Source organism: Zootoca vivipara, chromosome 12 (genome assembly GCF_963506605.1).
Source record: "Zootoca vivipara chromosome 12, rZooViv1.1, whole genome shotgun sequence".
Lineage (NCBI taxonomy): Eukaryota > Metazoa > Chordata > Lepidosauria > Squamata > Lacertidae > Zootoca > Zootoca vivipara.
The window spans coordinates 12,106,364-12,134,232 of NC_083287.1; the positions used below are offsets into that span (position 1 = coordinate 12,106,364).

The window sequence follows — 27,869 nt, forward strand, 5'->3', positions numbered from 1 at the left end:
CATTTGTTTTAACTCATTTTGCTGTTCATTTACTGTATTAGCTGCCTCATGTTTCTTTGGAAAATTAGGTGGCACAGATTTTTTTAAAAAAAAAATCAGTAAGACGAATCTCAAAGATTGCTCAAGGTTCAGTACCAAGTTTATTCAAGTGACTGTTTACGCCTTTATTTAATAACGCATGATCTGTCATGCGGGGGGACAAACCGGTGAGGTTCAAAACTTGCCCTAGTCGCAATGGCAGGCGGCTACTCTGTATCCCTCTTCAGATTCAAAAGTCTACTTTTTATTCAGCTTCCTCCTCCGCATCCTTTCCTTCCACTCGCGACGACTCTTCCGAGCCTGAAGGTGGCGATCGCCCCCGGCAAACTTCCCCTTCCCGCCCATGTGCTTTCCACTTCCGGGGCTTAGAACCGCGCAAGGGGCGGGGCTTCCGGCCATTCATAGCGCGCTCCTGAGGGGTTCTCTTCGGCAGCGTCGTCGGGAGCGGCCTAGTTTTCGGCTGCCTGCCCCATCTCCTACTCCGCGCTCGGTTCTCTTCCGCACCCCTTCTCCTTTTCGCCTTCGCCCCGGGGGAAGCTGCGGCCTCAGGTTCGCGCCCGACGCCTTTGCCGCCATGAAACTCGTGAGGTAAAAGGGCGAGCGCGTGGCCGGGGAGGGAAGGAGCGGGAAAAGACGTTGGGCAGACGCTGCTAAGGCCTGGGCGCGTCGTAGCTCGCGCGGCGCGTTCCTCCCAAGCACCTTTGCGCCCCGCTGCTGCGCCCCCGCCTCCACGCAGCACCATCTCACGCGACGGTCTCCCCCCCCCCTCCCCGCATTTTCCCGCCTCTGGCCTTTGTCATATAGCAGGTGTGGACGGTGGGGTGTTGCTTGCTTGCTTTGTTTTTTATTTAGGGGTGAGGTGCATAACCTCCAACCCTAACCCGATAAACATAGGGACGTCCTATTCCTTTTTTAAATAATAACTTTCATTAGTTTTCAGTTACAACAATCCAATAATAACCTCGTCATAACAATTCCAAATCATAATGCAATTAATAATATCAATCATTGAGATGGCAAATTAAACAATTAACACGTACTGGAATTAACACTTTGATTATTTTCTTTGTTTCTGTGTTCCAAAATCTTATAAATTTCAATTATGCTCCAGTCCAAATACCAATCTGAGACGTCCTATTCTGTAATAATAATAATTTCATTATTTATACCCCGCCCATCTGACTTGCAGTTGCCCTAGCCGCTCTGGGATGTTTCCAGAATGTAGGGGGGACGACGACAAAAAACATTACAGTATATATAAAAAAAACCTTACCTATACAGGGATGTCTTCTGAAGGTTGTATAGCAGGCATCCCCAAACTGCGGCCCTCCAGATGTTTTGGCCTACAACTCCCATGATCCCTAGCTAACAGGACCAGTGGTTGGGGAAGATGGGAATTGAAGTCCAAAACATCTGGAGGGCCGAAGTTTGGGGATGCCTGTTGTATAGCTTGTTATTTCCTTGGTTTGGGGGATGCACAACTCCATGTCCTTCAATATTTATCCCATGAAAATAGGGATGTTCTGTTCCATAATAATAATAATATAATTTTTTTACTTATGTCCCGCCCATCTGACTGAGTTGCCCCAGCTGCTCTGGGTGGCTTCCAAAATATGGGGGGGGAACCATAATAAAACATTAGACATAAAAAAACTTCCCTATACAATACAGAGTTGTCCTCAAATGTATTCTAAAGGTTATTTAGTTATCTCCTTGATTCAGGACAGGAGCCACATAACTCCATACCCTCCAACATTCCTTCGATCAAAATAGGGGTGTCCTAAGGAAAAGTGGGACATTCCGGGATCAAATCAGAAACCAGGATGACTTCTGTAAATCCAGGACTGTCCCTGGAAAATTGGGGCAATTGGAGGGCCTGGAGGTGGGGTTGGGATTGAGGTATTTTTGAAAGGTGGGACCCCTACCCCCAAATGAATAAATGAAAATTTGCAGTGCTTCCTTCCCCCTTTGTAGTTTTAGGTTATGAACCTTCATGAGACATGGATGAAGGGCACTGTACAAATTTAGTAAATAATAATCAATAATCGACGAGTTGCCTAATAGAAATTGTTCTCTGGGCAGCAGTAAAACGGCTAGCACATTTGCAGAACGATCTGGCATGGTTTCAGGTGGGAAGGGGGAACCTGCTAATAATAAGCCAAAACTGGCCAGGTTGCTGTAGTTTTGCAGAGACTGTAATAAAATGCTGCTGATAACAAAATATGTATTTTTAAAGGCCTGGGAGAATATTAAATCCCTGCCTGGTGCTGATAGGAGCTGAGGTAAGCCTTTCCAGGGTGAATATTCCATAAGTGGGGGCACTGCGAGTAAGGCCATCCTGCTTGTAACTTTTCTTCTAGGCTTCTTTATGAGGGGACATTTGGAGAAAGGCCAGTTGATGGACTAGTGGAGAGTGGGCCAGGCTGTCCATAGGGGTCCATAGGGGAGGGTGGGGCCCCAGGGCAAATTGCACTTGTTGCAGGGCTCTCCAGAGCACCTGCTTCTGCCCCTCCTCTTAATGGCACACCCCTCTTTAATTAAAATTGTTTTGTTGCGACTTTCTCTCCAAGTGAGTCCTTTTTCAGGGCAAGACATTCTGAATGAAGTTATTCAGGGGAAGGACCCCCTTCTTGAGAGCAAGGGGGAGCGAGTGCCACTGCTGCCTCTGCATTACCAGCCAGAAAACAAAAGTAAACCAGCGACAGGTGTGCAGTGCATTGCCCTGACCCTATGCAGGGCCCCTTGAAACATGGATATCAAAACAGTCGTCCCAATTTGACGTACCATGGAGTCAGCACTGGATATGGGATCTATCCCATATCTATACTGTGTGCTCTCAAACCTCCACAGCTGCCTCTCCTTTTTTAATCCATATCCACTTAATCATACTTGCTGGACTGGAGAATCCTTAATTTCCACAGATAGATCTCATTGGGACCAATACGCTTGCCTGTCGTTAAGTTATCCATTGGCTTATGGGGTGGTCCAGAAATAATTGTGCATTTTTTAAATGTAGCAGACAAAGGTCTCTATAATTTTAGCACTTGTAAGTACCAGCGCATTGAGCTGGAAATGTTATTGTTTCATTTATGCATTGCAGGTTTCTAATGAAACTTAGTCATGAAACTGTAACCATAGAACTGAAGAATGGGACCCAAGTACATGGAACTATCACAGGTATGGGATTTGGGATATCTTAAATGCTAAATTCCTTTTGTGAAACATTAGGCAGTTCTTCTAGTCTTTCATTTAAATGTTTGAATAGTCCACCTTTCTCAAGAAATTCAGATATGCCTAGGTGCACCATCCCATCTTCTCCCCCAAAATCTGTGAATCAGGTTAGGTTAATGAAGGCTACTCCACTGAGTTTCATAGCACAGCAGAGGGGAGGTTTTTCCTTATTGAAATCCAGTGCATTGAAACTACCGTATATCACACTGGCTCTCAGAGTATGCATTTTTTGCTCTGCTATAATGGTTGCATAGCTGATGTTAAATAGAGCTAAGTGATGGGGGGTGAGAGGTGGTTGTTTAATGACTTACAACTTGTTTGTGCAAACAGTGAAACTTGCCTAGGTGACACCTGTCTGTATATACTGACATCTTCATTTATATCATCACCAGAATAAGGGAGAGGGATAATGCTTTGAACTATGAGTGCATGCATTAGTTATATCTAAGTTATATCTGCAGTGGGCAAAGGTAATAGTGAATTGCCTCTGCACTGACTGAATACTAAAAGGGTCCGAAGGTCTGGGCAGTGCAGATAAAATGATTTAAATATAATTAGCTTTTTAGGAAGTGTATTTTTCTTCTGGTTTTGATTAGCACTTTTTCTACAGTTGTGCTATGATGACTACACATGTAGGACATTGATTTTGCTTTCCCACTGTAAAGCATTTAATCTCTCTTAGACAGCATGGCAAATGTACTACCTTATACTACTCTCCATTTAGAAACTATGTACTGCATTTTCCAGTCTATAAGACGCCCCCATGTATAAGACACCCCCTATTTTGGATGGGCACAGCTTTATGAAAATGGGGAGAGATGGCCCCATGTATAAGACACCCCCTATTTTTTGACATTTTAAAGGAAAAAAACCTAGTCTTATACACAGAAAAATATGGTAATTATTAATATGTCTCTTTGAAAACAGTGTAGAGGAAGCTTTCTGTTCTTTATGTTTCAGGAGTGGATGTTAGTATGAATACACATCTTAAAGCTGTAAAGATGACTCTGAAGAACAGAGAACCTGTCCAGCTGGAGACGTTAAGTATTCGAGGCAACAATATTAGGTATTTCATTCTGCCAGATAGTTTGCCTCTGGATACCTTGCTGGTGGATGTTGAACCAAAAGTCAAATCCAAGAAAAGGGAAGCAGGTTAGTGATTTGATTTCAAACCACCAAGAATGTATTTGCTATGTATACATGAGCACTTGTTTGCCCTCAATCATACTTAATTGCAATATGAATTCTCATGAGGGGCTTTTGGAGGGGATGCAGTGGTTTGTTGTGCAGGAGGGAACCAAGAAAGCCTTGTTAGACAAGCATATGACTGGATCTAACCCTGAACCTTTGTGGCACCAACAAATCCAGGTGTTACCCATTTCATATTGCCAGGTTTAAAAATATTTGGTAGGAAGGGATATGAAAATGTTCATGTTGAACAATAAAGTTATTCATGTTACACTCTGAAAATTCTTAATTCTTTTGCTCTTAAAACAATGAAATCTATTGGAGGAACTAATCTGTTCTGGAATCTATCTTTGTACCCAAAAGGAGATGGGAGTTTACAGACTTTATTCCTGCTTAACGTATTTATTTGGGCTTTGACAAAAACTGCAGCAGTAACCTCCCTACTTGTAATGGCACTCACAACACGTAACACATCTTTTTGAGTTCAAATTGATTTGTTATCCAAAGTGGGAAACAGAACAGTAGCTGTATACTATTTTGTAACCAAATTACTAAGATTACTTCAATAAAAAGTTAAAACAAAATGTTCAAATGATAGATGTTTTGCATCCAAAATCTGGTGTAACCTTTATATACTGCTTTTCCAAGTTTTTGAAGGAAGTTTTTTGTGTTTGTGTTCAGTTGCAGGGAGAGGACGTGGCAGAGGACGTGGGAGAGGCAGAGCACGTGGCAGGGGGAGAGGAGGTCCAAGACGATAATTTCTTTATAGTCACTGAAAATGTCGGGCAACTTTGGATATTTTTTGTACAGGTTTTGTTTCATTGTCCATTTTTAATAAACAAATGCGGAGAATGTTGTGTCAGTTAAGGTCAAGTTACATACTTCAATCTTATTGGAATTTTGATTATACATGCCTTTGTAACCTCTAGTACTGTTCAACCCAAACTTTAACTTCCTTAAATTGGTATATACTAAAATTTATTCAAAATTCCTACAAAAATATGGCATGTGCTCATTGTGGTGTAGCCCTTATTCCTGCCACATATTCTGTTCTGACAAAAGACCTTGCATTTGTTTGTGTTTTCAACATTGCTTGAAATTACGTACACCTTCAGTTTCGACTAATATTTTGAGTATATTTCTTTTAAGTTTTTGCCTGGAATAATGGATGTAGGCTGTTAAATATTAAATCAGCATTTACATACATTGGTGAATTTAATTGAAAGGAGTTTGGCATAGAAAGTGAAACTGCATTACTGATGGAAAAACCTATAACTTCCGGGAACTTCTAAATTTCACACCAATATTTGAAGTACTTTTTCAGCCTTACTGATAATACATACATGATCGATGCGTAACCTACAAGCATTTGTTAAAAGCCTGAGAATATCCACTTTCATTTAAAAAAAAATGTTCAGCTTTTACTCTTTTAGAGATTAAAACTTTGTCAACACTTGATCATGGTTCAGGAAAAGAAATTCAGTAAAAAGAACACCTGACTTTTTAAATCTTTTGTGGCTTGTCTGCACTCATGTTTATCATGTGGTAATGTTAAAAATATTGAATAATGTGGCACTATGTGCTACCAAGAACATTAATGCACACATTACCTTGATATAACTAAAATGTCGAGTCTTGAGTTCCCCAGCTCGTGCAACAGGTCCAGCGTAGCTCTTACTTTTAACAGCCCAAACCCCCTCTCCTTTAAGGCACCTCTAGAAAAGTGGGGAAATTCATTTGAGTGATTCATCTTGGAAACTGCTCTTTACATTGCATATAAACATTGCTAGCTGATTACTGAGCTTATATCGCTTCTAAAGAAGCCTCCAAGCACCTACTAAAATATAGATCCCATGAATAATACAAATAACATGGTCAAACTGCATTATACATGGAAAACTTATTTGTGCACGTTGCAGCTTTTTTGCAGTGCAAGCCTTTCTTCCTGTACTTCAGATGCAGTAGGAATACACTTCTATTAAAGTGAAGATTGTTCAGAAGAAGGCAGAGGGAGTTGACCAATATATACTGTGCACAGTCCAAGGTGTTTGTGAGCCATCATGTTGCGTTCGTACCCCTCAAGAGACAATTTTAAATCTTCCATCTGCTATAGGACAGTTCTCTTGACCATTCGTTGGTAAGACAGTAGTAAAATTCTGTGTGCTTGTTAATCGTTGCAGGTTATTGCTGTTCTAGTTGTCAAGGTTGGTTTGCAAAAGTTGCAGCTGTTGATGAAGTTCTCACAAGTCCAGAACTAAGGATTTGTTCTTTTAATTATAAAAGTTACTAATGCTCCCAGTGGTATGCACAAAGTGGAGGCGGCAACAAGCAGCCCAATAACTGCTAGGGCACCACTTGGGTAATCTTTTGTAACCAGCTGACCCTGCAAGAGAGAGATGACCAGATGTAATACAAAAGTCCATTAATGCCGATGTGTGCTACTGTGCAAATTTAGGATTGGTGGGAGGCACTTTTTTTCAGAGCTTTCACAGTGAGTATCTCATCTTTGATGCTTCCTAGCAGAAATACTTAAAATTGCAACACATTCCCCAAATGCTAGTTTCTCATAACTAGCATATTTAAGTGACTGCTTTGACACATAGGTTTGAGCCAGGCATCCCCAAACTCGGCCCTACAGATGTTTTGGGACTACAACTCCCATCAACCCTAGCAAACAGGGCCAGTGGTCAGGGATGATGGGGATTGTAGTCCCAAAACATCTGGAGGGCCGAGTTTGGGGATGCCTGGGCTATGTACAGCAAGGCCTTTAAGTGAGCAGAGGGCATGTAAAGTTTCATCTGACCACTGTTCTCTAAATATGCAACATGCCAACAGCTAATACTTCTGTAACATAAGTTTCGTATCTACAGCTGTGTTCTGATTTTTTAAAATTTGAAAACCTAAAATTACATTTCTGTAGGGATGTAACAAATTACATTTTAACTTCAAACTTTGATTTGGTTCATATCTCATGAAAACTAAGTTTGTCTTAAACTATGGTTCGGTCCTGAACATGTCTTCTTGCCCATGCTGTGCAGGTCTTATTGCATCTTCTCTCCTTCCCCCTCCCAGAGACAGCACAGACAACAAGTATGGCTTGTTTTTTCTTCCTAACCAGTACTGATTTTTCATTGAAAGAAACGAACCCTGATCCAGGTTTGGATAACCTGACAAACCATAGCATGGCTTGTTTGAATCACATGGGAGGAAGGAAAGTCGTGCAGAGGATCTCATGTTCATGATTAAGCCAATGAGATGCAAACCAGCTCTGTCAAATTATAGCTTTCCTCGTTTTGTAAAACCTCAGGTGGAGTTTGAATTGTAATCATTGAACCTGAACATATGTATGCTGTGAATTGTTTCAGCAGGGGGAGCCTTCAAATTGTATTTTATTCTACACCCTAAGCTGCTTTGAAGCTTACTGGAGCTGTTTTTATTAATGCTCCTCAAAGTGGCTGTGGTGTAAGCCATTCCAGAACCCTGGCTGCTAATACATCTTTTCTGCAAGAGGACATGAAAACAGCTTCAGTATGGTCTAAAGATAGCTAGAGCAGTGCTTTATGTAGAAGATTGTGATTATTTAACTTGACAAGTATTCAGCATGTATCTCATACTCATACTGTAGGTCTAATAGAGTGATTAAAACTTAACACGACTAAAGCCTATTGAGACCTATTATAAAGGGTAGTTTTCTAACCTTGTTAATACCGTAAGAAACCTTTTTTGGAATTCTGATTATTTAACATTTGCCATGAATTTTATACCCTAAACATAGTTAAATGCAGCAGTTGGTATTTTTAAAGTTACTAATTATGAATGCCTTCCTCCTACCCGTACTTCCAGCTACCAGTGGGTAAGGAAAAAATTGCAATGAGTAAAATACCTCTGTTGCATCCCAGGCTTGGTATTGCAATGTCCCTGTTCTGATGTAGTCTGTGATGTAAAATATAAAGAGGCTTACAATCAACACAGGACTAACGAAAGCCCACATAATCTTCCAGTACCAGCTTGGTTTATGTCCGCTCATCACAGAAAGGTCTTTAGAAAATCTATCAAAGAAAGAAAAGAACACACTTAATTGGTTAGTTCGTTTTTTTAACAATACATTGTTTTGGATCGAAATTGTAACTGCCAAGGAAAATAAGTTCTGTGGTTAAGATTGTTGAAATAGCGTAGAAGGAATATGGTTCTGGTGTGCAGAAAGTGTTGCACAAGTTTGAGGTAATAGCTGCTGAATCTACTGGATAAGTTATGACAATAAAATGTGATAGGATGTTCCCAAGTTCTTACCTTCTGAGTCCATATACGTAACAGACAGCCATGGTTTCCACCAGTACTATAAGTAGCAAGGAGAGTGTAGCTGCGTAATCGTTGAAGATGTCAAACCAGTAGTTGCCAGCTTCCAAGGTGAATGCTAGGCCAACTAAAAAGTTGATAATGCATACACCTCCTGTAAGAAAAAGGTAGTTTGAGTTTAAGCTGTAAATTAAATAAGGCATGGATTTGTGCCTTTTGAGGTCAACTAATTTTAGGTTGGCTTTACTGCAGCACAGTGGTGGAAAGTTGCTTGTTCATAGGCCTAATTTTACATTCCATCATTGGGACCAAGTGGCCATTTCTACTACCGTGTCAGGCACATGCTAGTCTTCAGATTCAAGCTGTGTACAGTATGAATTTCAGCATCTTTCGCTGCTTTGGAAGGGAATCTGATACACTGTACTTGGGCACTCCCAATCCCTTCTGAAAGCACAACGGGAAGGTGCCAAAGGAAAAGCCATAGCTGCAAAGGAACATTGTTCTTTTGCAACTGCAGATTTACCTTTCCTACACCTTGGTTGACTCTCCCTTGAAGTCCATTGGGTGCACTTAAGTGGTAATCACCTGATATCATCTCTCTAGGCACATGGGAGGTAATGAACTTGCTGTCAGTCAAAGGAGTAAGAATGGCTGCCGTGTTCCCCAGCATGCTGCCTATTCCCAACATCAGCAACATAAAGAAATACAGCACTGAGTACAGCTGTGAGACTTCCATGTTCTTTATTGCTTCAGAATACACTATGAATGCCAGTCCGGTACCCTGAACAGCCTGTTGGAGAGAAAACAGAAAATGACCAGACTTGCGGAGAATGCATTGCTATGCAGAAAACAAATGGTTCACACAAAAAGGGGGCGTCATGCATGCAATTCCTTGCTGTGTCAACCACTGCTTTCCGCCATTCCCATCAATGGCTTGTACACAAGTTCATCGCAAATCAAGATTTCTGAAGCTCTGGCTATGCGGATAGTAGGTACAGGAGTAGACAGATTGTTATCGCATTGAGAGAGATCCAGCTATCCATCCCAGTCGGGGAGATTTTGTGTCATATCACCACACTTGTTTCAGTTACAATAGCTTCCAATTCACTTCCAAGCTTGTCATTCGCTCTAAAGCTCTAAATGCGGAGCATCGGCTTCCTTCCATATGTACAACTCTGATAATGACACATTCCAGTGCAAATTTGGTGGCCCCAACTTCAATCAGTCAAACTTAACTACTTCGGCATACAACACATACCTTGTTAACCATTGATTTCTATAGAACTGAGTTGCCACTAAGTGTTGCATTGTCATTCAACAGGCCATTGAACATTATGACATGTAAGCAAAATAGCTGTGTAGGTTGTTGCTAAACAAAAATGGCTTGGCACTTCTGCAGTCAGCAGTCGCAATGGCAGCTGTGTGTGTGTGTGTGTAATATGTCCTGCCTTTCTTCCACAGAATGAAAGAAGGCATACCTAGATTTCCTAGGTATTCATTTTTATTTGCTACATTTGCATCTTCCCTTTCCTCCAAATGCCTCAAGGTGGCATGTATGTTCCACTTTGTGAAGCAGGCTACCCTGAAAGTGACAGGTCACCCAATGAACATTTTGCCTAAGTGAGGATTTGAACTCCAGACTCCTGTCCAGACCTGGTTCCACACTAACCACTACACCATTGAAGCACTGATCACAAGGTTCTTTCATTGTGTCCCTCAGTTCTCAAAATGTTTGCAGAGTCAAACTATTTTTTAAAAAGTTGCAGCTCACTGTGTCTAATTCTGCTTCCAAACTGCAGTTCTTAATCTGCGGCAACAGTTCTGCATATTCACTGGGGTGAGTGGATGCTAGGAAATGCTTCATATCTTCAAGGTTTTCCATTGTTAATGATCCTTCTTCCAGGTCGAAAAAATTTGTCAGCATCAATATCACCCTGCACAATAGATTGAAATACAATTATGTTAAATAAAGCAACAATATTTTGAACAGCAGCAACACATAAATATTTTCAAATTGTAATTTCTGGCAGATGGGGGGGGGATCTTTTTTAAAAATAATGAGAGTGCATTTTAAGAAACACAAAATTTGAAGAAGTTGAAACCAGATACTTCTTAAATTCATTTTAAAGACAAGGGGCCAGATTTGAACTAAGAGCAATAAATTGTAAAGCAATTTTCAACTGAGTAGTGTAAGCAGGCAATTGTTTCTGTTAGCACCATTACTGTAACATTTACTAAACAGTGTAACTGAAAGATCTTCTGCATGGGATCCTGAACCATCCAAGGGCTCTCCCATCACCCCCAGGCAGACAAAACTCAAAAATCACATGCGATGAGCCTATTCACATAAAAAGATTTCAGATGAATGCCAGTCATGACTAGTAACAGTTAAAAAGAAAATCCTGGAGTAAAAATAAAAACAAAAATTGTGTTGACTACAATGCATTTTCAGTTACAAAGAAAAGGTAATTGAATTAGATGCCGCACTTACTTGCTCATGCAGTTTTCATAGTTGAAAGTTGCCTTAAAGCCATAAATGGAGAAAGTCACAATGCTGGCAAATATCGAGGTGGTGCTGTTTATCAATGAAACGATGATGGCATGTCGTTCACAGTTGTTTTTTGGATCATTGTAGCTGGCAAATGCTATCAAGCTGCCAAAACCAAGTCCAAGGGAGAAAAATATCTGAGTAGCTGCATTAATCCAGGTTTTTGGATTTGCTAGTTGCTCTAGCTGCAAGTCATAAACCAAGAAGGTGAACCGTGTAGCATTTTTAGACTTTTATTCTTACTAACATGCCTGCAAGATGAAACATTATGATACCCATTTTAATGGTTGTGGAACGGAGAAAGAAAGCTTTCCATCCTATCCAGTTATATCCTGTTACTTTTATGTATGTGTTATGATCTGGCAACACCTCTGGTAAATCAGACACGCCTTCAATTTTCTCAGTGTTTCCAGCCAAGGCACATAGCCGAACAACCCTTTACAAAGTATGGAGCACCACATCTCAAAAGTCCAATTGAAAATGTTTGCTGCAAATGAGCCAAGGAAAACCAATTGCTAAAATGTGTTTAACTCCGTCTGAAGTAAAAAGAGAACCATTACAGCCAAGATACAGAAGAAAATGGGGAAGGAATCTAATGAAATACAAGCTTACAATGGAACAATCTGAATGGGAATGGTTGCTCAAATTTGTCCCAGCAGCATTAATTGGTGTTAATCTTTCTCCCTCTTTATTTTCACACCTTTTCCTATTATTTCTATTTCATAAGCAAATTATAAAAACACAGTGATGAAACAAACAATGTCATTTTAATTTGGTTTTAAGCAGAAAAGCAGAGATGGTTTATGAGCAGGAAAAATGAAAGATCCAGTTTGTTTTTTTAAAACATAAGGCATGTTGGTATGTTGGGATCAATGGGACTTACTTCAAAGTAAGTGTCACATTGCAGCCATAGGACCAGTATAATTAGGCGGGTCCCAGATATCTGAGCATGGTGGGCAGTAACCATTCCAGATCTGTAAACTTTCCTGAGGACCCTTTCGCTTCTGCCATTACCAACCAATAATATTTAATACAACTCAGTTGTCATAGAGGCAATGTTATATTTTCCAGGAGATGTAGGACTTTAGCTCTCAGAGAGGTAGAGGAGTTTTAGTCCCAGGACATCTGGAGGACACCACATTGGATCTCCATGCTGTATAATCTTTTGTAATGTTACTCTGATTCTAATTTTCATGCCAGCAGAGCTGCCTGACTTACACCAATGAGAGGTTATGTGTCGTGCTACCGGCTGCATAATATTCCCTGTGCACATTTATCTTCCAAGAGGATTATATTTCAAAGTGTAACACAAAATTATAATCTCCAGTGGATTTCAAATGTCTCATGTATCTGGAGTAACAGAATTTAATTATTATAATAACACAATACAATACAATATAGATAAAAATGGAGTTGCCTGTATTACTATGTAGCTTGTGTTCCGTACAGATCAGGGTTTCCCCAAACTTGGGTCTCCAGCTGTTTTGGGACTACAATTCCCATCATCCCTGACCACTGGTCCTGCTAGTTTAGGATGACAGCGTTGTAGTCCAAAAACAGCTGGAGACCCAGATCATATTCACATGTACACTGTTGAATTTGGGCTCTTTGTTGGCCTAAGCTTCCATGATGAAAATACACATTTGGGAAGAACCTGCCTCAGTTTGTATAAGCATTTGTCTATAGCCATTTCGGGCATAGGTACCTTGGGTGTAAACATGTAGGTCAGCCCATTCGCAGCTCCATGGAGAGTTAAGCCTCTGATTAAGTATATGATGAGGACTACATACGGCAGAGTAGCCGTCACGTAAACAACCTGCAAATGAACAACGAAAGGCTTCATTTAGTAGAGCTGTGTGACACACTTGAGCTTTAGACTTTAGGGGTGTTCACGTTGCATTCGACAAGCGCACAATCTGCGTATCCATGTACGGTACACAAATAGTTGCCCCGTATACTCATACAGAGTCACATCTCGCCAGTTGAAAAGCCATGTTTTTTTCATCTGAGAATTAAACCCAAAGAAAAGTTTTTTAGAGATGCTTCCCTTCTGTCACTTTTTACTCAGTAAAGCTTATTTCTTCAAGAATAGACGCAATAATCCTCCTACCTTGCCTGTGTGTTCTGTTCCTCTTAGAATACACAGATAGACCACCAGCCAAGCCAGGACCAGACAGGCTGCTTGCTCCCACTGGATGTTCCCATTTTCTTCGATGGACGGAGAAATGTTGAGGGTCTTTCGGTACCAAAAATACTGCGTGGGTGTTGCCTTCTCACACTCTTCCACGTAATCCGTGTGGTTAAGATTGAGTGGACAGTTTGCCCACGGCAAAGGATCCTTTGGATGTGAAGCAGACATTATTCGGTACATTGAATTTCCCAAGTACCATGAGTCAGATCGTGACAAGGTCAGGTCACCAATGGGGAAGCCATTGCCCTCAAGGTGGTGCTGGACTAAAGTTCCCATCCTGCATGGCCAGCAATCAGGGATTATGGGAACTGTAGTCCAACAATTTCTGAAGGGCAACAGTTTCCCTGTCTGTGGGTTAAGGTGACATAGAACTGTGTGCAATGCTCCACATCAATGTGAGGTTATTGTGAGATTTATTAAACCATAAATCTCTTTCTCATCGAGCAATCTTCCTGCAGGGCAGTTTTCAAATCTAATTATGAAAGACAGGATGAGCAACGTGTTTTATAATATGTTCTAATAGCATTGGAACTATAGCATGGGTAAGATGGCATTCAATACTAGATCAACTTCTGATGGTTTAGGAAAAGGTCAGTTTTTCAGGTAAAATAGCCTTCTTAATTAAACGGAAAGCAAAGTAACGTGCAGCTGGTTCAAGTAGACAGCGGCCTAATCAGCTCTTTGAAATCTTCAGCTCTTTCCGATTCTTATTTTCATACGAAACCACATCTTCAAAAAATAACCACCTCCTTTACTTTAACTCTGGGGTCAAGCTGACTGGCAATGTATTCCTATTTCCCATACAGTGGTACCTTGGTTTTAGAACAGCTTATTTTATGAACAACTTGGAAATAGAAAGCTGCACACCCAGAAGTAGGTGTTCCGGTTTGTGAACTTTGCCTTGGAAGCAGAATGTTTCCAAGCACAATTCAAAGTGTTGGTGCTGACCTTTAAAGCCCTAAACGGCCTCGGTCCAGTATACCTGAAGGAGCGTCTCCACCCCCACCGTTCTGCCCAGACACTGAGGTCCAGCACCGAGGGTCTTCTGGTGGTTCCCTCCCTGCGAGAAGCCAAGTTACAGGGCACCTGGCAAAGGGCCTTTTCAGTAGTGGCACCCACCCTGTGGAATGCCTTCTCACCAGATGTCAAAGAGAAAAACAACTACCAGACTTTTAGAAGACGTCTGAAGGCAGCCCTGTTTATGGAAGCTTTTAATGTTTAATAGATTATTGTATTTTAATGTCCTGTTGGAAGCCGTCCAGAGTGGCTGGGGAAACTCAGCCAGATGGGTGGGGTATAAATAATAAATTATTATTAAATTATTATAACATGTTCTGCTTCCTGTCAAGTGTGTTCCATTTGTAAATTGAGTCCCCCACTGCTAATCAGAGGCTTCCTGTTGAGTGTCGGCTGTGGACAGGCCCGGCTCTAGGGGTAGTCTCGGTGGCGCAGGGCGGTGGGTCGGTAGGAGGGCGCTGCGCGGCAAAGCCGTGCGGAAGCCATGCTGCGCGCTGCGCCCACCCACCAGGGTGGGGGCGCCGGAGCGATCTCCGCGCCACGGCACCACGGCGCCCGACTGGCTTGAGACGGCCCTGGCTGTGGAGTCCCGAGCACCCACGCAAGACAGAGGTGATATTTGGAGGTTTTGTTTTTGCTATTTTTTGCATTTTTGTGTGTGTGGCTTTTTCGCTTTTTCGACTGCAACTAGTTCTTCGTTTTATGGGACTGACTTGTGACTGTGGCTTTGCTTTTGTGACTGTGGCTTATGAGTTTGTTTTTGTGACTGTGTGGAACCCAGTTCAGCTACTAATTGACTGATTGTTTGACTGCAGAAATGCACGTAAGAAAGTTTTTTAAAAAATATGTTTTTATCACCTACAATACTGTCTTATTCATTTTATAGTACAGTACATTGATTATTGCTTTCATTTTATGGATCAGTGGCCTCGTTAGATAATAAAATTCATGTTAATTTGCTGTTTTAGGGGTTGTTTTTAAAAGTCTGGAACGGATCAATCCATTTTGCATTACTTTCTATGGGAAAGCACGCCTTGGTTTTAGATTGCTTTGGTTTTGGAACAGTCTTCTAAAACAGATTAAGTTTGGGAACCAAGGTACCACTGTATTACTGCTAAGCAATTCTGGTACACAGAGCAAATTGTAAAAGTATTACATCAACTCATATGTCTTCTAGGTGTCAATAGATGCCTCTGCTGCAGGGTGGGGTGATTGAAGCACCAATGTCAAAAGCAAATCGACTGCTGGCTTGGACACTGCTGTTGTACATTATTGTACAATGAAATTCCCAAGTTCAGTGACACTGCGCAACTAGACTGCCTCAGGAACATCATAAAATGTGCTCCTTTGTCATACGAGCAAAATCCAATGTGTGATTCCGGGATAAATAATCTGAGAACACTTTAATTCCATGATTGCCCCCAATTAGAACAGCTTTTACAAGATGCAGCATCAATATTCTGCCCTGCTGATCATAAAACAGGTTTTGTTTTCAGCTAACATTTCACCAGAGAAGGCTTCTGCAACGACAGCTGCCAGACAGATTGGCTGAATTTTTGCAATCCTGGAGGGAAGGGAAACCATTGTGTGCGGCACTCAACTGCTGGAAGCATTTTCTTACCGACCTGAAATGAATGGAAGAGGTACCAGAATGCCCAGGCGTTTATAACGTTGTAGTACATAGAGAGGAAAAATGAAACGACAACACTGGCAATTCCTAAAAATAAAAGGAAAATAGAGAGCTATAGCTTTCCCCATCAGAACCAACTAATTAAGTAGCTCAAGGAACATCCACACATATCATACTATGTCCTCACATAACCATGTCTAGCTTTAAATTTTACTCTCCAACATTTATCCGATGAAAATAGGGACATCCTATTATATCTGGAAGAATGCTCAGGAACATAAAGGTAAAGGGACCCCTGACCATTAGGTCCAGTCATGACTGACTCTGGGGTTGCGGTGCTCATCTCTCTCTATTGGCCGAGGGAGCCGGCGTACAGCTTCCAGGTCATGTGGCCAGCATGACAAAGCCGTTTCTGGCGAACCAGAGCAGCACACGGAAATGGCGTTTACCTTCCCGCTGTAGCTGCACCTATTTATCTACTGTACTTTTGACGTGCTTTCGAACTGCTAGGTTGGCAGGAGCAGGGACCGAGCAACGGGAGCTCACCCCGTTGCGGGGATTCAAACCGCCAACTCAGTGGGATTTAGTCCTGAGTAAAAATCCTTAGGATTGCAGTGTGAGGCCGCACAGTCTTGACCCAGTTACCTGGGAGTAAGCTCCATTGAATACAGTGGGACTTACTTTTCAGTAGACAGTGTCAGGCTCCATTTACAATAAAGGAATAAACACTCCACGCACATTTCCTAAGAAATGGGTGACTGCTGAAGCATTGCACTTAAAGAATTTAAAGTGGATTGGTGACGTTTTCCTTCAAAATTATAGGGAGAGCTTCGTAGGCCAGATTCACCATTTCCTTCATTTGGTGCAGGTATTTTATTTCCAGTATAAACAGGACTCCGATTTTGCACCTACACACCCCACTTTAAATTGTTCTCCAAGACACGGAGGGCAGGAAATAGAAGATTCACACCTTGAGATTTCCAGAAGTGGGAAGCTCTATTCCTTCTCCCCTCCAGAAAAGATTAGGATAGGGAAGGTGAAAGGGGCAAGACGCTCACTCTTTTGGGTGACAGGGGAATAGAGCAGCGTTTCTCAACCACTGTTCCGCGGCACACTACTGTGCCGCGAGACGGTAGCTGCTGTGCCGCAACGTGAGGCAACGACAAGGGCGATTTGCGGCCGCCAATAGGCAGCGCTGACCCGCCAGAAAGGAAGCCGGCCGGGTCAGTCTGGAGGGCGTGAGGGCGCGAAGGGTGTTCCTCCGTCATCTCCTCGGGCTCGCTCCCTGAGCGAGGCAGCGCTTCATGGCAGAGGCCGCCTCCTCGCGCTCTCCCCGCGCGCTCAATGGAGAAGGCGGCGGCGGGGACTCTGGAGCAGCAGCAGCCCCGTCCAGCGGCGGCAGTAACAGCAGCAGCCGCAGCAGCAGCCGCCCCACGTCAGCGGGCTCCTCGCCGTCCTCCTCCGCCAGCCGGGGAGGGCTCTCGGGCCGCCAAGGAGCAGCGGCGGCGGCGGCTACACCAGCGGGGAGGCCGGAGCAGCGGCGGCGGTGGCGGCAGCAGCAGCAGCCCCAGCTCAGCCGCGGCCAGCCCAGGAGGGAGCGGGGGGCTGGCGGCAGGCAGGACGACGGAGACGGTGCTCGAGGGCTCTCTCAGCAAGTACACCAACCTCATCCTCCCTATTCCTCAGTCCCCCACCCATTCCCAACCCCCAGGATTTGCCCCGTCTTTTAATGGTGGTGTGCCGCGTGATTTTTTTGACGGAACAAGTGTGCCGTGGCCCAAAAAAGGTTGAGAAACACTGGAATAGAGCAAATACTCCAGGCCTCGCACACAGAAGGGCCACTTATCATTCTTGGTTCAGTTTTGCATTTGGTGTTTTTACTTGATGATGAAACATGTAAAAGGGTCTTGCGTGCAGAAAAACAGTAGTGGTCACATGCACAGCAAACATATGAATTACATTCAAAGCACATGACTTCACCCAAAGAATCATGGGAACTGTAGTTTGATAAGTGTACTGAGAATGATAGGTATCTGGGCAAACTACAGTTCCCAAGATTCTTTGAGAGAATCCATGTGCTTCAAACACAGGGTGTGACTGTGACACACTGTACTGTAAATGAATCAAACATACTTTTTCTGCCTTTCAGTTTTAGAGACTTAGAAGCTTAAAACACTGCTTGAGATGTCAAATATAAATGGTTTTGAAAGAATCATATGCATATTTAGTTTTTGTTCACCTGAGGGGGTATATGGCACCAACAGGTGGTGCATTTAGAAGATTGGGGGGGGGATCAGAATTCTTAAAAAATTCTGGTCTCTCAATATTCTTAAAAATTTCTGACAAGTTGTGTGCATGTCATTAAGAGGTCCTCTTTGTAGCGCATCAAACAAGCAGTAATAATTTGACAGGGAAATAGGAAAAATAGTTGCATAGATTTTAAAACAACGCACCAACCCCACAAAGGTAAGGACTTATCGCTTTCCATGCCCCAATGCTCCCTTGTCTCATGTGCTGTCCCACTGCCAACTCCAGGTACAATAGTGGCATGCCTTCCACAATTAACATGATCAGGTAGGGGATTAGAAATCCACCTGTAAGAGGAACAAAAGGGTTATATTTATTAAACAAATGGGTTTCGGAATGCGCTCACAAATCTTTTAATTAGGGGTGCTCGCGATACAACCGGTCAGGTCTAATATATTGCACCAATAGGGTTTTTTTTACACTTTCAGTGTAAGAGAAGAAGCTCCCTTATGATTTCACCATCTCCAGAATAAACTGCTTTCTCTGGTTTAAAACCCAGGCAAAGGGTCTTACCACACTATCTAGAGAGGAACACAGGAATACTGAAAATAAATGGGAGGAAATACAAAGAAGCGATTTCATCCAAACCTTTGCTGCACTAGCAACATAACGTGTGAGGGTAACACACACTCCAAATGAACAAAATTCCAATTCCTACTATATTTCAGATCCCATGCAGTTATAACATTAGGGTGCAATCTGATACATGTTCCCTAAGAAGGAAACTCTAATGAGTTTCATGGGGCTGATTCCCAGGAAAATGGATATAGGACTGTAGCCTAAGTCGAATAAGTTTATGTAAGAATTGGTGCCTGAATTGCTTTTTCTTTTCTTGTCACATTTTTCTTTTGTACTGTGTCTGTTAGATTATAAGTCTATGGAAAAGGCTTGTTTATTAAAAGTATTATTATTTTGAACAGCGCCTCAGAAAGTTTAGGCGATGATGATATCTCCCACAGCCTGTTTTGGTCGCCAGTGCCAGAATCATTTCCTGTAAACAAACTTGTACTCCAGATGTGATTAAGGAAAATCTTTCACACAGTTCAGACTAGTGACTGTTAAAGGATAACAAATTGCTTTAAAAAGCATTAAAATGTAACCAAGGGAAGAGAAAAAAAGATCAAGAGTACGGTGGCACTTAGAAGTCAACTAAAACTTCCAAAGGAAGTTTCTCCTTTAAAACAATGGATCTGACTTGTAGGGATGGCCTGTCATTTTCAGTTTCCAGTCCTAAATTCATTTAACCAGATTCCCCACATCAGTTTGTGATGTGAATTCAATGGCACGTCAGTGCAAATTTATCCTGATAGGCTCATGTTCACGTGCAATTTTGCCCAATATACTATACTACTTTTTTTGGCAAAGCAATTTCCCCCAAATATAATGCATTTTTTGTATATTATTTTCAGTCATAGTTTCATGTATATGCATGCTTCACCCTAGCATATCCAGTTTTGTACACATTACTGGGCTGGAGGACTGCATTGCAAATACCAGCAGTGTTTCGCTTATTGTATTGTTCTGGAAAGTATAAATTAGGTGGGTTTGCCTGAAGTGATGGGCAAACTCACCAGGTGTATGCTTTCCTACATGTTATGGGGAGAACTCACCCCAGAGATGCCATTTTGAACAGCACTCCGACAGCACATCTAACTTGCAGCGTAAAAAGGTTAAAAGGTACCCGACCGTAAGGTCCAGTTGCGGACGACTCTGGGGTTGCGCGTTCATCTTGGTCTATAGGCCAAGGGAGTCGGTGTTTGTCTGCAGACAGCTTCTGGGTCATGTGGCCAAGCATGACTAAGCCGCTTCTGGCGAACCAGAGCAACACACGGAAATGCTGTTTACCTTCCTGCCGGAGCAGTACCTATTTATCTACTTGCACTTTGATGTGCTTTCGAACTGCTAGGTTGGCAGGAGCTGGGACCAAGCAACGGGAGCTCACCCTGTTGCGGGGATTCAAACTGCCGACCTTCCGATTGGCAAGCCCCAGGCTCAGTGGTTTAGACCACAGTGGCACCCACATAACCTCTCAGAAAACCTCTAATCCAAACTTCTGTGTTTGACTTCGAGTCGCCATGTCTGACCAAATTTAAAACAGGGTTGTGGTTGTTTTTGCTGGGTGGGAGGTGGTATAAAAATGTTTCCCCGGTTTTCTTTTCAGAGCAGGCAAAAGTATTTCTGTAAATATCTATTATTTGGTGTTTAATCTCCAGCATTAACATTCCTTAAGAGGGGGGGGGGACTGTTGAGCACTAGAAATGAATGCAATCTGCATAGTAGCGGACGGAGAAAGTGAGGTGAATGCTCAGCCATAATCCGTTTTATTTCAGGGAATTAATATTTGCACTACTTGTGCCTTTTTATTAACAGCCCCTTTGTTTGAAACTTAGGTAACTTCCTCCTTGCATGGGGAATTCTCAAGCATCTAAGAGTCTCGGCGTTTTAGCAGAGCCCTTTTGTAACAGCAGGACCCTAAAAGAACGAACTAACAGTTTGGAGAGGGTTATCAGCTTCAAAACTTTGGAGATCTGTGACGGGTTACACGCTCAGCCTCTCTTGTTAAAAACAAATCATGGACCCTATAGCCATCTGGACTTGGATCACTGAGCTAGGAGAGGAGGCTAACCTTCGCACCATACTGCTTTCCCAATGCAAATTGAAGCTGAAGCTGCCGTTTGCCCCAGTCAGGAAAGCTTTCAGGCAGGAAAGACCAGAAGCTGTTTTACACCCATTCAGACCATTTAGTTCAGTCTACACCAGTGTTTCCCAAACTTGGGTCTCCAGCTGCTTTTGGACTACAATTCCCATCATCCCTGATCACTGGCCTGGCTAGATAGGGGTGATGGGAGTTGTAGTCCAAAAGCAGCTGAAGACCCAAGTTTGGGAAACACTGGTCAACCCCGATTGGCAATGGCTCCAGGGTTTCAGGCAGAGGTTTCTTCCAGCCCTACCTGGGAGTTATGATAGCCATCGTCAGATATCTGGAGGGCTGTCAAATAGGAGATGGAACAAGCTTGTTTTCTCCTGCTAGGACCAACAGCTTCAAATTACAAGAAAGGAGATCCCAACTAAACACCAGGAAGAACTTTATGACAGTAAGAGCTGTTTGACAGTGGAATGGTCTCCCTCAGAAGGTGGTAGACTCCCCTGCCTTTGAGGTTTTTAATCTGAGGTGGATGCTTTAGCTGAGATTCCTGCATTGCAGGAGGTTGGACCAATGACCCTTGGGGTCCCTTCCAACTACAATTCTATTATTCTACCTGGTGATCCTAGGTATTAAACCTGGGATGTTCTGCATGCAAGACAGATGCTCTATCAGTGAGACACAACCCCATCTGTGGGTCCTTTTAGCCCAGAGCCATTTAAGGCTTTATGGGTACAAACTAGCACTTGGCATTGGGCCCCAGGACTAATTGGTAGCCAGTGCAGTTGGGCCAGAATCGGTGTGATATGTTCAAACCATCTTGCCCTGATGAGCAACCTGGCCACTTAATTCTGCACCAGCTGAAGTTTCCGAACCGTCTTCAGAGGCAGCCCCACACATCACCTGTTGCAGTAATCTAACCTTGAGGTTACCAGAGCATAGATGACGGAAGTTAGGCTATCCCTGTACAGATAGAGGAGCACCTGGACCACCAACTGAAGTTGATGGAAAGCACTCTGGTCCATTGAGGCCTCATGAGCCTCAAGCAACAGCAAAGAATCCAGAAGTAACCCCACACTGTGTACCTGCTCCTTCAGAGGGAATGTAACCCCATCAAGAGCAGGTCACCCCCCCATCTGGTCTAGGGAACCACCCACTAACAGGGTCTTATCTTATCTGGATTGAGCTTCAGTTTGTTGGCTCTCACCCATTACTGAGGCTAGACAATGGTCCAGCACTTCCACTGCCTCACCTGCAGATGTAAAGGAGAAACAGAGCTGAGTGTCATCAGCATATTGCTAACAACATACCCCAAAACTCCAGATGACCCCCCTCAGTGGTTTCATGTAGATGTTAAATAGCATAGGGGTTAAAATTGAGCCCTGAAGAACTCCACATTGAGGGATTCATGTATTCCCCAAGCATCACCTTCTGGGAATGACAGTCCAAGTAGGACAGGAACCACCGCAAAGTGGTGCCACCCACTGTCACTTGGACACCTGCTCCAGAAGGATACCATGCTTGATTGTACCAAAAGCCACTGAGATGTTGCAGAGAATTAAGGAACAAATTTTCCTTCAGGACACATCTCCTGAAAGAGGCCTTTATACAGGGCGACCAAAGCAGTTTCTGGGCCAAAACTGGGCCTAAACCCTGATTGAAATGGATCTAGAAAATCAGTTTCCCCCAAGAGCACCTGGATCTGCTCCACTATTGCCACACCCTGACTTTGTAAGGCAAGGTACAGCACAAATGGCTGTTATGACACCTCAGTATGGTGTCACAGGGCTGCCTTCAGGTGGGCAAATCTGTCCTGGTTTATCATTTTTCCAGTTCTAAGCTCCGTTCTCCACATTTCTGCAAGGGTTTGCGTTTAAAAACAACAACCACAAAGTCCTAATGAAAACTCACCAGCAGTTTAGCAAAGCCTTTTGTATGCAATTTTGCCTGATACACAATTATTTGCAAGCAATTCCCCCCCCCCAATGTAATGATTTGCTATGTTATTTTCACGAACGTATACAATTTTTAAAATGCACAGTTTAAATGCAAATCATGTAGGTTTGTATTAAAATCCAAAGTGAACTGAATTTCCCCCCTCGTCCCTTGGACTTGCACACAGCAGGATGTATTACATCTCCAACAACATGTTTGGTATTTTTTCTTCCTTGCAGAGTACAAGTTGGATGCCTTTGAAGCTGTGCTTCAGCAGGTCAGGGCTGTGATCTGGTGTGCTTGGAGTACTGGGCTGGACAGGACGGCTGTGTTGGCCCAGCGAAGATATGGCTTATCCCCAGCACCAGTGGAAAACAAAAGTATCCTGGTGGGATGTTATAACTTGATGCAATCCAGATCACAAGGGTGGATGAAGCAATCACTCAAAGCTGACACAAGATGCCACAGTCCACCAACACTTTTAAAGGGCAATCTATACCAGTGGGAATGTTGTCCCTGAATGCAGATGGAAGATGCATTGCTTTGCTTATCATCACATAGCCTCCCAACATTTCCGCGATGAAAATAGGGATGCCCTATTCCGTAATAATAATTTTACTATTTATACCAGGCATCCCCAAACTTCGGCCCTCCAGATGTTTTGGCCTACAACTCCCATCATCCCTAGCTAAGAGGACCAGTGGTCAAGGATGATGGGAATTGTAGTCCAAAACATCTGGAGGGCCGAAGTTTGGGGATGCCTGATTTATACCCTGCCCATCTGACTGGGTTGCCCCAGCCACTCTGGGTGGCTTCCAACACATATAAAAACATAATAAAACATTTTTTAAAAACTTCCCTATAGAGGGCTGCCTTCAGATGTCTTCTAAATGTTGTATAGTTACATTTCTCCTTGGCTCGGTGTGTGTGTGTGTGTGTGTGTGTGTGTGTGTGTGTGTGTGTGTGTGTCACATAACTCCATACCCTCCAATATTTCTCTGCTCAAACAAGGGACATGCTAAGGAAAAGTGGTGCATTCTGGGAACAAATCAGAAACCGGGGTGGCTTCTGTAAATCCAGGGCTGTCCCTGGAAAACAGGGGCAATTGGAGGGTCTGCATTCAATCAAAAGATATTTTTTTTAAAAGGTTCCCAGCATACAGGCATATTCACCGAAATTCAACAATGACGAAAGAATCAAAACTCAGGATACAGACACACTCAACACACTCCAAAAGAAGAAACCAACACAGGCAAAATACAGGTGCTTGTTGCTCTTATTGGGCAGTTCAGAGCAGCAATGTCAAGTGAAAAGGTTAAAAATGGAGACCTCAATGGATGTCTTAAAGCAGTGATGTGGAATATCACCGGGGTGTGTGTGTCCTCCAGGCCAGGACTCTCCCCGGGCCATGTCCCCTTTCATTTGGTCCTGCTTTGCATCCTCATTGAGTGTTTTTGCCTGGCTGGAATATACCATTGGACAGAGAGGGGCATCTTAGTGTGTGTAGAACTACCTTACTGTACAAAGGCAAAATTTGCATTCATCGTTTGGCTCATTTTTGCCTCTGAAGGCCCACCAGAAGTCTTCCCAGAAGGAAATGCTGCCCTTGAACTGAAAATGGGTTGTCCCCGTCCCCCCACTTTGAGGTAAAAAAAAAAAAAAAGTAAGCTCTGATCATAGCTCTCTCATACCATCACCATACATGGTTTGGCCCTCAGCGCCAGTTTCCCCCATGTTAGCATGACTGACTGCTATTCTATCCTATGTAAAAGTCCTGCATTTGGGAACATCTGTACACAACCTGAAGGAGCGTATCCACCCCCATCGTTCTGCCCGGGCACAGAGGTCCAGCGCCAAGGGTCTTCTGGCGGTTCCCTCGCTACGAGAAGCCAAGTTACAGGGAACCAGGCAGAGGGCCTTCTCGGTAGTGGCACCCACCCTGTGGAATGCCCTCCCACCAGAGGTCAAAGAGAACAACAATTACCAGACCTTTAGAAGGCATCTCAAGGCAGCCCTGTTTAGGGAAACTTTTAATGTTTGATGGATTTCTGTATTTTAATGTTTTGTTGGAAGCCGCCCAGAGTGGCTGGGGAAACCCAGCCAGATGGGCGGGGTATAAATAATAAATTGTTGTTGTTGTTGTTGTTGTTGTTGTTGTTGTTTGTTGTTATAACCCAAGGCAGTACAGCTCAGCGATGCCCCTTCTCCTTCATAACCTTCAGGACACAATTTGGTGGCCTGTAGGGGAAGGAAGCGATGCAGAATGGGATGAACAGAAAGGCCTGCAGAGAAGGGGCATGAGAACCACACTTGAGAAGTTTCAAGGGCCTTTCTCTAGTCATGTATAGAACGAGCTATTGGTTTCCATCCCTTGTTCGTCATGAATAATGGGATTCTGCTGCAACGTATCTTCTTGTTCCCTATGTCAGGGACTGCCAACTTTTTGAGGCATATAGGTAAAGGTAAAGGTAAAGGTAAAGGGGCCCCTGACCATCAGGTCCAGTCGTGGCCGACTCTGGGGTTGCAGCGCTCATCTTGCTCTATAGGCTGAGGGAGCCGGCGTTTGTCCGCAGACAGCTTCTGGGTCATGTGGCCAGCATGACAAAGCTGCTTCTGGCGAACCAGAGCAGCACACGGAAACGCCGTTGACCTTCCCGCCAGAGCGGTCCCTATTTATCTACTTGCACTTTGATGTGCTTTCAAACTGCTAGGTGGGCAGGAGCTGGGACCGAGTAACGGGAGCTCACCCCGTTGCAGGGATACGAACCGCCGACCTTCTGATCAGCAAGCCCTAGACTCTGTGGTTTAACCCACAGCGCACCTTGCACATATTGCAGCCACACTCTAGGTCTTCCCACCACCACCACCACCTGCAATTAGTCTTGAAAAACTGTATTTTTGCTTCCCCTCCCCAAGTTGTGTGTTTGAGAGGGAGACACAGAGCGAGATCTTCTGGGAGAGGATAGCTGGGATGGCAAGAGAACTTTCTTCCAAGTCTAATTGTCAGGGGAGAAGGGGCTCCTAGGTCCAACCCCTCAAATTGCCACTCCTCTGATGAAACTCAGCTGTTATACTGACGTCAACAGATGGGTTTCTGTCAATCCTAATTTCTGTGGCAAGTAGTTGATAGGTACAGGACTCTGTAGATGCCAAGGAAGGCCTCTCTGGGCGCATGTGCCACACTAAAGGTAAAGGTACCCCTGACTATTAGGTCCAGTCGTGACCTAATGTGCGCTCATCTCGCATTATTGGCCGAGGGAGCCGGCGTACAGCTTCCAGGTCATGTGGCCAGCATGACAAAGCCGCTTCTGGCAAACCAGAGCAGCACATGGAAACGCCGTTTACCTTCCCGCTGTAGCGGTTCCTATTTATCTACTTGCACCTTGACGTGCTTTCGAACTGCTAGGTTGGCAGGAGCTGGGACCAAGCAACGGGAGCTCACCCCGTCACAGGGATTTGAACCACCGACCTTCTGACCAGCAAGCCCTAGGCTCAGTGGTTTAACCCACAGCGCCACCTGGGTTTCTGTCAATCCTAATTTCTGTGGCGAGTAGTTGATAGGTACAGGATTCTGTAGATGCCAAGGAAGGCCTCTCTGGGCGCATGTGCCACACTAGGAACCCATGAAATGACATGCATCTGTAAGAAAGAGAAGTGGCTCTCCACTGGCACGTAAAAACCACCCATGACTTTAGGAGGATGCAGCTGTTCAACTCACCTCAGTTACCACGAGAGACTCTGTCAGAACTGACAGCACAACAATAATATACCTCAGGCACCAGGTTAAAGTTTAAAGGAACAAAACCTTGGCTGCAGACGTACAGTTTTAAGTCCTACTCTGGAACTCAACTGAGGAAGGAAAGAGCATGTGGAAAGGAGAGCTGGTGAACATCAGAGGATGCTGAGACCTTGGGCTATTGCTCTTTACCCACCTTAAAATATAACATCTCATTTCTTTCTCAACCTGAGGGATCCTACCCAGCGTCCAACACTATTCTGAAAAAGACAATCCGGCTTCGGAAATCAAGGTGCTTGAATGCCGATCCTATGCTCAGAGGAAACTCCAGGAACTCAAGGAACATGCTTACCTCCTCCGTGCATCTGGCATAAATAGGGAAAGCGCCACACATTCCCCAGTCCCACTGCATAGGAAATGCAGGCAAAGACAAACTGCCAGGGGTTGTCCCATAACGGCCGGGCTTTCTCCATTTCTGCTCTGTGGTGCTGGGCTGCGTACGGCGGAGCGTGCCTTTGCCTTCCCTCCTTCAGGTGCTCCTCAAGCCCTGCTGGAGACGCACGCAAGCGCCTCGAACCAACTCCAAAGAGAACATGCTTGCCAATTGCCAGCCAAGCTTTTTAATTGCTAATCTTATTAACAGGCACTTTGTGAAGTGGGAATGCCAGTTAGGTAAATAGGGAGGCGGAAAGCAAGCTGTAAAAACCAGCAAATAATTGTTTGGTTTTCAACTCAGCATTTCTGGGAAAGATCTGAAATGCGGTTGTTTGGTTTCGCCCCATGCTGGTCTTAATGTCAAAAAACATTTAGGGTTGCAAAGGATTACACTGTGACAGGCCCAAGGGGCTTTGGGAACTATTTGCACCTGTCAACATCTTGTGTTTAATTATTTGTGGGGGGGAAACATACCACACAGTATGGGTTTGGGTTACGGCGCTCGCCACCTTCAAAACATTCCATTTAATTTGCAAATTACCTCACAGATGCCTGGGGTGGGGGGTGGGAGGTGAAAGGTTCTCCTCACATATTGAAAACAACCATGCGGGGCTTTTGCTCAGAAAAAGGATTATAAAATGGAAAACACAGTAGGCTAGATGGGGTAAATCA

At 43.7% G+C, this 27,869-nt stretch overlaps 2 protein-coding genes across 2 annotated transcripts; one reads left to right on the forward strand and one right to left on the reverse strand.

The window, feature by feature from the left end:
* Nucleotides 1-424: 424 nt before the first annotated feature.
* On the forward strand, nt 425-5,857 carry SNRPD1 (small nuclear ribonucleoprotein D1 polypeptide). The gene is made up of 4 exons (XM_035129487.2): nt 425-627; nt 3,140-3,216; nt 4,231-4,422; nt 5,140-5,857. Exons 1-4 carry the CDS (start codon nt 614-616, stop codon nt 5,214-5,216), a joined length of 360 nt encoding a protein of 119 aa, XP_034985378.1. The 5' UTR covers nt 425-613; the 3' UTR covers nt 5,217-5,857.
* Nucleotides 5,858-5,921: 64 nt separating this feature from the next.
* On the reverse strand, nt 5,922-27,359 carry SLC6A20 (solute carrier family 6 member 20). Its single transcript, XM_035129486.2, has 11 exons — nt 27,115-27,359; nt 18,594-18,734; nt 16,136-16,227; nt 13,413-13,640; nt 13,008-13,118; nt 11,246-11,487; nt 10,526-10,688; nt 9,340-9,544; nt 8,749-8,908; nt 8,342-8,507; nt 5,922-6,841 (listed from the first exon to the last, which is right to left on the reverse strand). The coding sequence occupies exons 1-11, from the start codon at nt 27,233-27,235 to the stop codon at nt 6,713-6,715; spliced, it is 1,758 nt and encodes a 585-aa protein (XP_034985377.1). The 5' UTR covers nt 27,236-27,359; the 3' UTR covers nt 5,922-6,712.
* Between the last annotated feature and the right edge of the window lie 510 nt (nt 27,360-27,869).

Bases quoted from the DNA above. Each gene is read 5' to 3' on its own strand.
- SNRPD1 (XM_035129487.2), top strand. The intron at 3,217-4,230 runs GTATGGGATTTG...TTTATGTTTCAG, and splicing joins AGTACATGGAACTATCACAG to GAGTGGATGTTAGTATGAAT. The intron at 4,423-5,139 runs GTTAGTGATTTG...GTTTGTGTTCAG, and splicing joins ATCCAAGAAAAGGGAAGCAG to TTGCAGGGAGAGGACGTGGC.
- SLC6A20 (XM_035129486.2), bottom strand. From the start codon at position 27,235: ATGGAGAAAGCCCGGCCGTTATGGGACAACCCCTGGCAGTTTGTCTTT. The intron at 11,488-13,007 runs GTACCTATGCCC...TATGACTTGCAG, and splicing joins CCTACATGTTTACACCCAAG to CTAGAGCAACTAGCAAATCC. The intron at 6,842-8,341 runs GTATTTTACTCA...TCTCTCTTGCAG, and splicing joins AAGCCTGGGATGCAACAGAG to GGTCAGCTGGTTACAAAAGA.